Source organism: Falco biarmicus, chromosome 3 (assembly GCF_023638135.1).
Source record: "Falco biarmicus isolate bFalBia1 chromosome 3, bFalBia1.pri, whole genome shotgun sequence".
Taxonomy (NCBI): Eukaryota; Metazoa; Chordata; class Aves; order Falconiformes; family Falconidae; genus Falco; species Falco biarmicus.
The window spans coordinates 69,380,771-69,395,831 of NC_079290.1; the positions used below are offsets into that span (position 1 = coordinate 69,380,771).

Here is a 15,061-nt window from a genome sequence, read left to right on the forward strand (position 1 = left end):
TGGAACCACAGTCATAAACAGCACTTTAAACACGAGGTTTATTTAAAAATGAAGTGATCAAGTGAGCACAGCATGACCAGGGCCCAGGGAACATGTTTTTTATCCCTAGCTTTCGCACTGACTGGCTATTAAGACTTCAGGCAAGTTACTGAGTTTCTCTCTGCGTATGCTCAGTACTCAGACACGTCTCTCTTTAAACTTCACAGTCTCAGAGACAAGGACTGTCTTTTACTCCAGATTTGTAAAACGACTGGCACAGTAAAGCCTTGTTAGTAGTTGGGATCTGTAGCAATACCACAAACGCTGTTAACATTTTATAATCAAATACCATACTGCAAATGCATTTAGCGCCCGACAGTCAAGTAACATAATATGTCCTGGCCGCATAATCAACGTTAACTTTCACTTAGAGCCATAACACTAAAGAAGGCGTTAAAGTGTGGAAATCGGAGCAGAGTCGAGACACAGCCTCTGTGATGTTTGTCTGGCTTACACAAGCGTTTTCTGCCTCTACCTGAGCTGCCACAGCTTGACTTGCTGTCCCTCCCGGCAGGCCAGCCTGCAGGCGGTTTATCAGGGCTGCACACAGCGGCCAACCTGCCTGCAGGGCTGAGCTCAGGCTGGTGGTGGCCTTTTGGTCAGCCCAGCGTGGGGCAGCGTGGGTGCTTCTGCCTGAAAAAGGTGCCGTGTAGAAATAGCCTTACTCAGCAGAAGGCTGAGAGTGAAGCTGCTCAGGAGAGCAGGCTGTAGCATAGGTGAACAAACAGAGACAGGGGAGAGGCAATCACCCTCTCTAAACTGCCTGCAACACCGGGTCCTGCCAGGGCTCTGCTGTCCCCTCCTGCAAAGAGGAGGTTACGGTAGCTATGCAAACATCTACTGACCTCACTTCGAGACAGAAACCTGTGGCAGAGATAAAGTAGGTGACAAACGCCAAAGGCATGATTTGTCAGTTTTATTTATAATTTGTAGGCATACACACATATCGTAGAGCAGAACTGGGACCTAAACAATTTGTGTGCATTGATTTTTGCACTAGATTCAAGCTGTTCGGCTCACCTCTGACATCTCTTTGCAGAATTTTTTTAAAACTATCATGTGACACCAAGCAAAAAATCTCTGTTGAGCTGTCTCTATCACAAGTGTCTCCCCCTCTCTGAACTTTCCTAGTAAAACATCCATGAGAAACACAATAATGCCACTTTTAGTCATTGTCTCATTTTCCAGCTGTTGGTAATGGACACACTGCCTTAGCCCGTCATGATAAAACTGAAACCACACTCTCTGTGTTTACAGGCCTCCACTCTTTGGAAGTGGTGACATCTATGCCAAATGGCTACAGCTATGCTGTATGGCTACAGCTGGAAAAAAATACACCAGTAAGACACTTAGCTGAAGTGTATTTTATCTCAAAGAGGTGAGAAGTATTATGTAAAAAAAAAAAAAAAATCCTGTAAACAGAATGGTGCCTTTTTGTAATTTTTAAATACTAAAGATTTATAAGAAAAAGCAAAAAACCAGTTCTATAGTGGATTTGGTCTTTCTGTATTGTAGAGTGAAAAATCCCTTAAATCATTTATTTATAGGTGCTGCTCAGTGAAATATCTTCTAAAGTGGTTGGGTTGAGGGGTTCTTTTTGGAGGGGAGGGATGTGAACTCAGGAAATCCAGCCAGAACAACGTATTTACATTCTGTGTATGTGCAAACCAGTGCTGCTGGGACTGAGACTGCCTGGTGACCACTAAGGAAAAGGCTGTAGCCTGCAGTAGGGAGGGTCCTTCTCTTCTGTTCCTGTGAGTCTCACACATTGCCATAAATGACCATCTGAAGGCTTTTCCAAAGGACAATCCTTGATTAATGGACAGTTGAGATCATGGGTGGCATTTCAAAACCGGGAGATGGCACGGTCCCAGCTTGATGGACTCCAGCAACACACGGCTGATGGGAGAACCCCCGGGTCACTGGGTCACACATGTGACTGCCCTAAATTACACCTGTAATGAACTCTTTTTCTGAGTGAGCCAAGATTTGAGAGACCTCAAAAAATACAACAAAGTTGGTTTTGCTGTGCCCCCCCACTGCCCCAGGTTGCACATCAAATGGTCCTTGGCTGGAGGCCCTCCTACCAACCAGAGTAATTTTGAAGGCGTGTTACCCACCAGTTACCCCTGCTAAACACTGCTGTGTTTATGCCTCCTTGTTTCACTACCCACAGGAGCAAGTGCAAAGCATGAAAAGAAACTTCTCTTCAAAAGCAAACAATGATAATACCCAGGAATTACTACCCCTTTTGTTTCCCATTATTATACCCATCGCAATCTGGATGACTGGGAGGTGGGGATGGGAGAAGAGAGAGCAGCAGATGTTTCCAAACCTCCCAGCCAAGCTGTCTGGGAGATGTTTCACATCTGGGAAGGAAACCGTGTATGAACTGCAGTAGTTACTTAATCCCTACACCCACAGAAAACTGGAGAAGAGCGTAAAGGCCGAGGCCGTTCTGTTTGTTCCCAGTGGAAGCCCCTGTTTTGGCAACCCAACGGTGAGCCTGGGCTGAAATGCACCGTTTCCTTCTTACCTCGCCCCTCCCTCCACCCCCTCACCCTCAATTTAAACTGGACACCAGGCAAATGTTTTTCTTAGACCTGCAAGCCTAATTCTTTGTAGGTTTGGGTTGCTGGGGTTTTTTTCAAATGAAAATGCCTAGTTATATGTAACATATGGATTTTATGAAGATGGCTATGTATTAAAGCTAAAACAGAAAAAGAAGGAATGGAGTTTATTATTTTGCACAGTGAAGTGGACACCCTATATGGCTAATTCTTGAGTTAAATGACTTTTCCAAGAAAATGTTTAGTCTTTCATTGAACAATTATTTTAAATACTTTGCCACCAAGAAAGTAAGGCAGTGTAAGTTTTACGAACAATTTTTTTTTTCCTTTCACGGAAACATTTGCTTGACTGATCCCTTACAGTTCCAGAAACAAATACGAGTGCATTTGCTTAAAATAACAAAACCACACACAATACTTAACTCATTAGGATGATTTAGCAGTGGTTCAGTATTTCTTTTGGCTGAGTGCTCTGGATTAAATCCCATGTATACAGTCCTGTATTTTACACCAATACTTTTACTTCAGGTTATACAGTGATCTGTCAGATGCTGTGCCCCAAGTACAGTATAAAAAGATATCTGCTTGTGGAATGTCTCTGTCAAAAGGGCATGTGCAAAATAGATTTTAAAAATGAAACTTGTTTAATGCATTACACTTTATGGGTGTTAGAGCAGAGAATTAACTGAGATAGTAAACCCATACTCCCCACCACTTAAAAGATAAACATAGTCACTGAGCAAAGGATATATTTGCAACTACGAGGAAAAAATTTGCCTCAATTCTAGAAAAACTATCTCAGACTGTCCCCTTTCCTCTTCATGCTGAACACACGTAGAAATAAAATCTGTTAAACTGTAAATTTAATTAAAAGACACCTCATAAAATATATTAGTACAATCTCTATGAGTACTCCTCTGTACCACTTTTATTGGCTTCCCTTTTTATGTACCAGAATAACCCTTTGTGAAATCTCTCCTTAAATATCTTTAATTTATCTCTCTCTGGCTGGTAGCACCCAGACTTAACACCCCCACGGTACGGGGACGGGTGAGGGCAGCCTGTGCGCTGTGTGTCGGGTGGTGAGGCACCCACTTTTCCAGCTGGAACTTGCCAAATGCCGCCCTATGACCCCACACAACTGCCTGCTGCTTGTGACCGCTGAGGTACCAAACCCTTACGCTGCCTGAGGAAGGGTGACAGAATCCTGCCCGAAAGAGGAGCATGTACGTACAGGTCCCATTCTGCCATCCTTCCGCAGATATGTGTCCTACTGGCTTAATTAGAGCTGCAGGGGAGCTTCTAATTTTTCTGGTCACACTTTATTATCCTCTGATTACTAGCCATTAGTATTCATCTTTCTCTAGGTTTTTTTTTGGGGGGGGTTGCTATTTTAAAAAATAAAATTCAGTATAATGGCCAAGAATGAAATATATGTTGAAAATCAATTTATCCTTTTGTCAAAGTAATTGCTAGCTGGGGGTGATAATTTCTTTCTTCGGAGCAGATACAGGACTATTGTCTTGGCCTTCTAAATTGGTACGCCATACCCCATGCTGTCTGCAAGTTATCAGTATGGAGCCATGCACAGTGGATGCTGAATATACTATGCAATGGAGGTGTCCCTGTCTAACAAAAACTAAATCTTTTTTTTTTTTTTTTTTTTTAATGGAAGAGAAATAATGAGACAACTGCACAGCATTTTAGTCCACATTTCTCTATTTCCTTCCCATAAAAGCTCTCAAAGAAATGCAAAGCACCATTGAAGAGTTCAAAGACATACCTCAGAATGTGACTGCACATTCAAGGCACACTGACATATTCAAGACTGGATAGCTCTATTGGAGAGGGGGGAAAATAGAGAAAGAAAGAGGGAGAGAGAAAAGAAAGAAAAAGGCTCAGCATACAAAATACAATATCGAGTTCTACTGTGTGAAACTCACTGCATTCATTTTGCTCACTGAGCAAACTAGGTCCCAGAGTATAACACATACAATAAATCTAGCCATTTTTTTCCATAGGAGCTGATTTCTAGAGAAGCTAAAAATTACTTGGTGTAAATGATGCAGAGGCTGATGCAGCTGAATTTATAAATTGGGTTGAAAAGTTTGACATGCTGAATTAGATTATACCGTATAATGCATCACTAAGTAATTGATATGTACATTACGTGCAAAGAAAGCCCCGCTAACTCAAGTGTAACTTTTTTTTTTTTTTTTTTGCATTATTGTGCAACTTGGCCATCAGCTCATTGTCGGTTGAACAAATTTTCAAAAGGAGATCTTGTCCTTTACGAGCTGAAAAAAATACAATTTTGTTACATTCTGGTATTATAAAAATAAAATACAGGATAAAGATATATAAAAAGGTAGAAAATAAGTAGAAATGCATAAAAGCATTTAAAGGTCTTTTGTGGGTTTGTGGGTGTTTGGGTTTTTTTTCACTTTTAGGGAAGTTTTCCCTACATTTGTTCAAGAAATGTAAGAGTCCAGATGAAAGATGTGCAATACCACAGCACCAGCTGGAAAGGTGACGGGGAATGGATGGGAACGGGGAATATACGAATTCCCCAGTTAAAAACAAACAATGTAACACCAATGTCTGTGTTCTGGGAGCATAACAGAAATCTTAAAAAATCCTACCAGAAAGACATCTCAGTTTTATACTAGCTGTTCAGCATATTTCCAGCCTTCCACTGATGATCTGCATTTATTTCAAGGAGATGAGAGAATTTCCCTCTGCAATTACTAGCATATCTGCCCTGATCCAATGCTGGTTACAGCACAGGGTCTTAAATCTCTGTGATCTGTCTGAAATGTTATTAAATATTAGATTTCCATATGATTTGTTTTCTTATCACTTTACTTGTAACTTTACTGCCATTCACCTCCAAGAGACCGGAGGCTGCAGTTTTAATCTCAATTTGTTATACTAAAATGCAAAATTAAAGAAAAATGAAGATAGTTGATTACCAAGGAATGTAATTGATAACATTGTGTCATTTTTGAGTTTTAATATTATAAACTGAATTTTATGACACTCTACCCTAATGGTGACATATTTAACATTTTAAGGCTGGATATAATAATTTTATGGGACAAAATGGGTATTGTTAGAGGATTATACAGTAGTACTTTGTCAAGTCCTTGTATATTAAATACCAAAACACAACGATAAAATAATAGTAAGAGTCTCACCACTTCTTGGAGAAGAAAATCCATCCTTAATGTCTCATCTTGGCAGTGCTAGGTTAATGGTGTCTTGATGATCTTAAAGGTCTTTTCCAACCTAAATAATTCTATGATCTCTGGTTCAAGACCTCCTGGAGGTCTCTGGTCAGTGGAAGCACAGGGTGCAGCACGTGCCACTGCACCTCTGTGCATGGGGGTAACGCACAGCTAGCATTTACAGCGTACTGGCAGTGTTAGTTTGAAAGTGCAAAATGGGCATTTTTATATCTCAACAGCTTCTGCTTTGCTTCCAGACAATTTCAGGTTGGTATGGGCCCAAAGGACGTACACCAAAGGAAACAGGCACAAGTGGGATTTCAAACAGCACAGGTGCAGCCAGGAATGGATCACTTTGGTTTTCCTCCAGTGTCTGACCACTTCCCAAAAAACCCAAGATGCTCTCTTCCATATCACCAGCCAGGTTCAGACTTCCTTACAAACAAGTCCCTCTAATGCACTTCTGGCATGCTGCTGATAACGATGCTTGTTGATTTACATCGCATTTTCCTTCCGTTGTTCTCTTCCCCTGACCTCCATCTACCTCCCTCTCAGCCCATCCTTAAACTGTGGAGACTTGGGATACAAGGGAATAAAAAACACGTAGAAATCCAAACCTGTGTTCAGAGCAAGCTGCCTCACTGGAGTGCGTTAGGTCACCAACGATTACCACATTGGTACACATCTGTTGTGATGAAGGATGGTGACCTTCTGGACTGAGAAGAGGGAAACCAAAGAAAAACAATACATTGATAGCAATATTAGATGTTATGACGGCAGTATGCGATGCACAAATGGCAGTAACTCTGGAGAGTAGATGTAAATCATAAGTGCAGGCTACAGATGCACAAAGAGGAAGGATAGGTCAGGACCTGCAGCCACGGAATTCTGCAGATCAGGAGATGAACCGAGTGATTCCATTGTGCTTTGTCTGCCTGAATCACTATTCACCGTCATTCAAGCCATGTTCCTCCTTAACAGTCTATACTTAAAGTACGTATAATAAAATGAGGCCACTGAGACTTGTACACGGCTGGCTCTCTCCACTGATTTTAATTCACTAAGTAGAAATGCTGCACAAGGTCAGTTTATGTGGAAAAAGTCTGTATCAGCAGAGGCACACATTGACCCTCCTTTCAGGAGGAAAGGATAGGATTTCAAATTGGGTTTTCTGTATAGATGAGTAGAGTCCCACAACGAGAAAGGTGTCTAGAAAAAAGAATGGCAACTGAGATTTTTATACATACATATATAAAGGATTTGAATAGCTATGTTATGTTTTTGTTAGTTACATAGGTCTCTTTGGGGATCTATAAAGATTGTGGATTCACAAAAATTAAACATTTGAGAGCTGTAAAATGAAAAGTGTCAGATAAATGAGGTCTGGGGGAGTTTCCGAGTCCATTCTAGCTGGGGGAAAAGCAAGAAAGGAAAAAAAAAAAAAAAAAAAAGGCTTGAAGCCTATGCTTTGGATATCCCTAAATATGAAAAGACAATATAACTACATTTGATGTTCATGAAGGTGTTAATGTTAAAGTTGACTGCTCTAGAAAGTTCTGCCCAACAAACTCTGGTGCCCTTGATGTAGGGCCCCAAGCATGATATTTTATTGCTTAAATTGGTCATCTCTTACTGGTGAGACTGAGGGGCAGAGTTCTTTCCCTAAAGCCTCCCCACCAAATGCGAATCAACAAAGGTCTTACTAGCTGGTGTATTTTCCTGGCCTGCTTCCAGATTCACATCCCAGATGAATATCCTAACACCTCCACTGTCTTTGTCCTGCTCCCTCCCTGTCTTTTGTGCACTTACACACAAAGTGAAACACACTTCATTTTAATGTCAGATACAGTGTTTTGGTGTGGTTTTTTTTAATTTATTTTTTAATTCTAGAGTATCCTGGGATAGGAAAACTTTAGAGTACAGTTTAGGGAATTTTACAGGGATGCCTACCTATAGCAAGAGAAATAAAGTAGAGGTTAGTTCCTCCATCATATTCAGTTTAAACCTACCAGTAACCTTCACAAATATTAAGGACAAACTTCATCCAAAACAGAATCCAAATAGATTCCTTCTCCATCTACGGACAGTCCTGGAAAAAAAAAGTCATGATTCTCTTCCAAGGGGAAGATGATCTCAAAATAATTTCTGATATGTTAGTTTCAAACAAATGTCAGTTCCCCTGCCTGCAACATTATCGCAAGGCTCAGCACAGAAGAGAAACATTTATTTAAACATGCCAGTTTGGTTCAGAGTGAAAGATAATTCCCCTAAAATCACTTTCAAAACAGAAATTAAGATCAATTAAAAAAAAAAATCAGGCCACATTTGTGGAACAAGAAAGGAAATAAAACCTGTCTGATCACATTGAAAAAGTATGTGCTCATTTTGTAGTACAAAGCAAGGAAGTGAAGCTGGCTAATTTTCTCTGAGTTTTGCTTTTTTTTTTTCTTTTCAGAAAACAAAGACAGAAAAAAAAAGAAAAGGAAAAATAAGCGGGGGTGGAAACGTGAAGGGAAAAGGAAACACTCTCTCACAAGAAGACTCTCTCTAATTCCACCTTTGGAGATGTCAGCAAACATAAAAAGCCACGCTGGCAGTGGCACAAACCGTTACAGATCCCAGCAGCCATATGCATGGCGCATGGGGCTGAGGTCCCAGGGGAGCAGCCGGCATCCCGAGGTTTAGTGCCTGGGACCGGGTGGGCAGAGTGGGCACTGGAAGGGGCTGGCAACCAGCAGGATGAGCCATTGCAGCGCCAGGGGCTGCAGCAAAAGGAAGAGGACTTGGTGTGCTTGCACACTGTGGGGTGCTGTTCTAAAAATGACTCTTCCTGACACATGATTGCTGTGACTTGGCTCACTGTTCCATCAGAATAACAACAATAATAGAAAAAAAAAAATACAAAAAAAACCAACAACCCCAAACCAGTCTTCTAGAAAAGTTATTTTCTTCCAGAAAAATTCTGGTTACGTTCAACTTGGAGACATAAAAGCCCAAGCACCTAAGAGGTCCACCCGAGAGCCATAGCACCCCAACCGTAATTAACGGGAACATTTTTATATTACGGCACAATATAGTCACAGTGTTTGGACTTGTCAAAACAAACAAACCATATTCAGTGAAATCTGTGGCACAAAAGAGCTAAACAAATTATGTGGTAGAGGCAAACGTGGCCACACCATCAGCATTCAAGACCTGAAGAAAAGAGTGGAAACTTTCAGGGTCTGAATGCGGGAGTGGAAAAGCTAATTGAGCACAAATGAAAGGATCCATTACGGCTGAAAGAATAAGTGAGAGTACAGGCAGGACAATACTCTCATTTATGATTCAGATATCCATGGATAGCGCAGTACAGCTTTAAATACAATTTACAGCCTTGATTACAAATGACTATGTGCATCAACTTGGAAGGAATGCAAAGACTGTGAGCGAGAGAAAGAGTCTGCCTTGTCAGAAAGGAAGGGGAAGGGAATAAGTGAAGGCAGAGCTGGGCTGGACACTCAGAAGCAATTGGAATGTGCAGAATTATGAAATAGCGCTTTTAAAAACTTGAAGATGAACTGATTAGTGGGCAAGAAGGCTCACATTTAAAATAACTGAATTGCCCAGTGATAAGATTATAAAGGGAGATTTATGTTAGATAATCACAGCCAGATCAGGGGGAAGGGAGTATCATTCTATCCCTGTGTCTTCCAAAAGCAAAATATAAAAATATGAATGTGGTAAAAATAATAAGTACTGGAAATGAAAAGCAAGGACAGGCTTCTACTTTTATGGAAAGCAGCAGCAGCTTTTTTCCTTAGTCTACAGGAGACCCAAAACTGGTCGGAAACCACCCAAGCTCTGAATTACTTTTCGCCCAGAAAATGTCTGTATCCTCACTATTCCCTTTTAAGCTGTGTTATGTTTTATGGACCAAGCACTACTTCTGTTAAATTGACAGATTTCCAAGAGTTTGAAATTTCTAAAAATCTTATGAAAATTGTAACATGATTCTGGCTGTGTAGCAAGCAAATTAGCACCAGCCTCTCATGGATGGACACTAGCACCAAAGACCGTGCACCCTGAGGTTGCACAGGCTGTATGTTCTCATGCTTTCTATTACACATCCATTCTGAGCTCCAAGGGACGTTGTGTCCCACAGCAGCTTGCAACAGTCAGGAAAAAGCCAACAACCCTCCACAGGTCACAATTTTCCAACACTCCCAGAGCATGCCTGAAACCAGAAACTCACTAAAAAAAACAACTGGTGGGAGCTACACCTCTGCAACAAGGAGACAGGCACAGGCAAAAGCAAACAGCAGGGTGAAGTTGTGACCTTCACACCTGCAGGACATCAGTGCCTGAGAACTCAACCCTGCTATGCTCTTTACTGGTATCGGCTATACAATAAGGGTAAAGATGCATTTACCCCTTTCCCTAGGTGGCTCTGAGATGTTGTTTCTTCCACGTGGAAATCACTTACTCAAAGTGATCTCTGCATCCATGATTGTCAGGCTTAATTACTGCCAGTGCACCATATGCCAGGAGTGAATCCCAAATTTAAAAAGCCTCCATGCCTAGTGCAATATGCAGTAGTCCCTCAACTAAATAAAATCAAGGAACATATATCCCTGCAACATCCCAGCCAGCTCCCACCAAACGCTCTTCAGAATCGGTTTCCAAAATTTGCAAGTAGTGAGAACGATCAAATGTCAGGACCTACCTCTCCTCTCATAACCAAGAGCTGCATGTCTTCATGATTATGTGCATGGGAGTCTATAACTGTGTACCACGGAGGAAGAAAATGAGACACTTCTTTATGACTAATTCAAGATGATGGAGCCCTCATCTATCAGCCCAAAAAGTAACGGCACAAAGGACAAAACCAAAGTCTCCTCTGTTTTCCTCATCATACCATTCATTGCAAAGCACAATAATGCTGGGGCAAGTGTGTGTATTTTTACTTCTTTTGTGAGGATTCAGCTGGCACCTTTCTTAAGCAAGGCAGTTAGCATGAGTAGCCAAACATAGTACCATTTCCCCACAATTATTCATTTTTAAGGACATTGTTTTTGAAACAAAAAGAGAATGAAACTATATGGCATACGCTCCCAGTCTCAGATTGGGTGTGGAAGAAAATAATGGCCACACACTGCTATACAATTAGGTCTGTCTTGGAAAGGAATTATACTGATGTTTTTCTAAGCAATGCCAGGTGGTTTATTCACCAAATAATGAGACACTAAATGGATCTAAAGATTCTTGGCAACTGGTAAATGCTTACCTTGGACTCCCTATTCCTCTCTTCAAGAAACGGTTTGCTTTTCCCAAGAGTTTTCTTAAGCGGCTCCTCAGCTGTGATTAAAAGCAAATAACAGTGGACTGAAGGTTGGTTAACTTATACTTATTTAATGATACAGCTCAGGGAACTGTGAGTGCACATCAGATGTCTCTCACTGATTTAGTAAACAGCTTCAGCCATCAGAAGACTGTGTTTTCAAAGTCCATAATTCTCTTTTAAAAAAAAACAAACACAAATATCCTACTTAAGAAAATAATTAAATTTTGGCTACATTATTAGCAACAGCACAAAACCCATGCAATCCTTCCTCCCTGCGCTGCCGGAGGAGGGCAGACAGCCTCAGCAGCAGAGCACACCTGGGCGCAGGAGGTGGCTGTGTGGGTGCCCGCGGGCAGCAGCACAGCGAGGGCTGGCGGTGCCCATAGCCCAGCACGGAAGACCAGGGAAGCCAGGCTCCAACCTGCCTCCAAAGCTGAACAAGAAAAGGAAAGGCCGTATCTCCATGGGCTTACAGCAGCCTCCCCGCTCCATGTCAACTGTGAAGCGAATCTGCTCCATGTGGGTAAGAAGAAGGACTCTGAGTGGACCCAGCTCCAACGTCTGCCCAAGCGCCACTCATGGTGGGGCAGCCAAGGGCATTGTGGAAACTCTCAGGGTCACCCCATCCCCCCGGGCCCAGAGGATCACCAGCTGAACTATCCCTTTGATCACTGGGAAACACGATGTTTCAACAGCAGCTCTTGTCCCCCTGTATGTCCCCCCACCCTGTGCAGCTCCATCATTGAGAACTGGAAAGCAACCCTCTAGATCCAAAGAAAACCAACCTGGCAACGGTGCACCTCCCGTATATATACAAAGCAACATAACCCATAAACCCGGGGCTGATGAAGTCAGGCTTAAGTGCAGGTTTCTCCGTTTCCCCCACTGCTGCAGACAAGCACCCTGCAATGGCAGGGGTGGACAAGGCCTCGTGGGCTGGGGCAGATCCCAGGGTTGGGAGAAGCACCAGCATGCAGCAGGCAACAGCAGCTGGATGTCACTCAGGGGAAAGGCTTTGCAGAAATGCGCCGTTTTGTAACTACCAGCAGATAGCAAATTGATTAGCCGACAGATTTTTGCTTCCCTTTCTCTTTGTCAATTTAGGGAGCAAAGCACATTATTAAAAAAATTAATGATGTGAAAAAAAAAAATCCTGTGAATAATTCTTCACTTACGGCTTCTCCTCCAAATATTTGGTATTTAGAATTAGTATTGCTTTGGCCATCTCTGTCCACAGATCGCACCCATTTCAAGAGATGACTGTTCACAGCCAGCAATTCAGAATTTCATTTATGTGATTACAAATCAGTATCTATGTAAAATCCTACATCTCAAGTACATCTACTTAAAAGTAATTTCCTAGAATATTTCAAAAAACTCTAAACATACTGAACATTGCAAGGCTTCCCAAGAAGAACTAATTACAATGCCCAAATTAATATTTGAAGAAAATCTTGAAGCAATGGCTCTGTTCTCATTTAAATATGTGACTACTGCCTTTATAATGTGCAAAGCATTATAACCATTTATATATGTTCCAAGTGATATATTACCAAGTTGAACCTAGTTTCCCCTTCTTTTGTTCTGGGTTCATAACCTTGCTGTATTATCTTCCATAACTACAGCCTGCTAATGCATAATTCAAGCCTCTCCTATTGACAAAAGGCGACAGAAAGAAAGAATATTTCAATGCCACTTTCCCACGTAGATAGTATTGCTTTCACTTCAACTGGTATCATTTCCATACTAAAGCCAAATCATTTAAAGTATATTAAGTATCATTTTCACTGCTTCTTTGCAATTGATTTACTGGGACAACTACACCTGTTTACCTCCATCTTCTGAGACTGCTTTATTGCAAGTTTTTTGTTGGGGTTTTTTTGGTGTTTTTTTTTTTTAATAAGATGGGGGATTTTTTGCCAAAACAAGTAACTTCAGTTAAAAACATTATGAGCTCACGTATGACATCAGCTTCACACTAATCTCTTCATTTAGCTAAAGCCTGGCTTTAGGACGGGTGTCAGTTTCCCCAGATGTGGGTAGGGAGCAGGACCGTTTTGCAATCGTCCTGCAGTCCCTGTTCTAACCCCTTCCCTTCATAAAATAACTATGTAAATAGGCCTATATCAAATTTCCGTGCAGTGCATCATAGACTGGAAAACAAATGTGTCCTTACAATCAGCCATGCATCTATGCAAAAATCCCCTTGAAGTTAATGCTGTTGCTTCAAATACATGCAGGTGGGGAGAAGATAGTTTGCCCTTTTTAAACGTTGGCAAAGGATGGAGAACTCCAAAGGCTTTCAGTCTCTTCCCAGAAACAGCTTGCATCCTTCCAACAGCACAGAAGTGATATGGACTCACAGATAGACAAGAATAATTAAAAACCACCATTAAAGGCTCTATAGAAACAGCAAAGTATCAAACTTTCCACATTTACCTGGGCCAGTTAAGATTGTCAAGTTCTTGTGCCTCCACAGACCCCCACTCAGCCCAACATCCTCCTGTTAGAGCATCTTTTGGAAGGATACAAAGGACACAACTTACAAGTGCCTGTAGGGCAGTGAGCAGCTACTCTTCCTTTGTACCAGCCCAGTGGAGAGATTGTCACCGCACCCCTCAGGCACTGCTGTGGCCCAGCACACCGCACTATGCGGAGCTGTGCGGGCTGAGGCTCCTCCATAGCTTCCCACACACCCATGCGTTTAACTGGGCTGTGGAATCCTGCTCTCTCACATCTAACTTGCCCTGGTAGGCGGCCTAGGCTCAGCCCGAAGCCAGACTGCCTCCACATCCTACCTGCCCTTGTGGCAAGCAATGTCCACCACCTAGCCAGCACCGCTTGTTTCGTATCTTGGTTGCAGTAAGAGCAGAAGTTCAGGGCAGATTGACTAAAACCCAAGAGTGCCTGGGCCCATCCCCGTGGCAGGTAATGACTTTAGAGCACTGTGTGTGTCCCCTGTGCATTGCACCTCACTTCTCAAAGCAGCAATTCGTTTGCCAGGCGGCATAAAGGCATTCAACCAGTTAAATGAGGTGAGCAGAGAGTGAATTTGCCCTCAAGCCCAGCTCAGAGTCACTTCTGCATGGCAACCCACGTGCAGCTTCTGCATTGCAAAATACCTCTTACCATAACACACCGAGCACCGACAGACACCTACCTAAGAGGCCCTTTATATAATAAAGGAAACTGTAATCTTACAAAAAAAATCTTCCAAAAGCAGTATGAAAAAATATCAGAGGCCCTACAAGCCACCTGTACACCCTGGAGCCACATTTACCAAACCAGCCATAACATGGCCGAGTCAACACCCAGCCAGGTTTACAGACTTGGTGCTTCTTCCCCTGCCACCTCAGTGCTCACCTGTTTCTTGCAAGTTTAAATTCCTGAAGCGCTTTACTCTGGCTACAGTCAAAATCATTTCTCTAACCCCAAGAGCTTGTTTTTTTCTTTTCTAAAAACTCCCAAAGACTCGTTTTCTGCAAAATACTCAGAAAATACAACTTGAGAAACAAAATTAAGGTGGGTTTAATGGCGCCTCCAGCTGTGCCCCATTTTAAAGTCACTGTTAATTTAACAGAACCAATGCAAAGGAGAACATACTCAGTTACCCAATAATTTAAAGTCATGCTCTGAAAAATAGCATTTAGGACAGCAACACTTCTGCCGCTTGGACTATTCCCCCTTCTACTTGCCTCACCTTACAAGACAAGTAATTTCTCCTATCATGTGCTGTCAGAGGAGACAAAATGAAAATAACTTAAGTAACTTTGCAGGGAATTCCTTAGACATTTCTAACCCTGAAAGTGCTAAAACTTCCAGGGGCAGTGCAGGAAATGGAGCAGCCCATAAACAGTGTGTCAGCCTCGCCAGCAGAGAGTGAAAAGCCTATGTCATTTCTG

The 15,061-nt window shown here is 42.1% G+C and overlaps 1 protein-coding gene across 1 annotated transcript in view; it reads right to left on the minus strand.

Annotated features, from left to right (window-relative positions):
• Positions 1-663: 663 nt before the first annotated feature.
• Positions 664-15,061, minus strand: part of ZNF516 (zinc finger protein 516) — a 124,636-nt gene continuing 110,238 nt past the window's right edge. Inside the window, exons 6-8 of the mRNA XM_056331138.1 lie at positions 11,103-11,173; positions 7,846-7,925; positions 664-7,045 (exon numbers count right to left, since the gene is read on the minus strand). Of these exons, the coding sequence (XP_056187113.1) occupies positions 7,877-7,925; positions 11,103-11,173 (120 nt within the window). The 3' untranslated portion in view covers positions 664-7,045; positions 7,846-7,876. The remainder of the gene's footprint in view (positions 7,046-7,845; positions 7,926-11,102; positions 11,174-15,061) is intronic.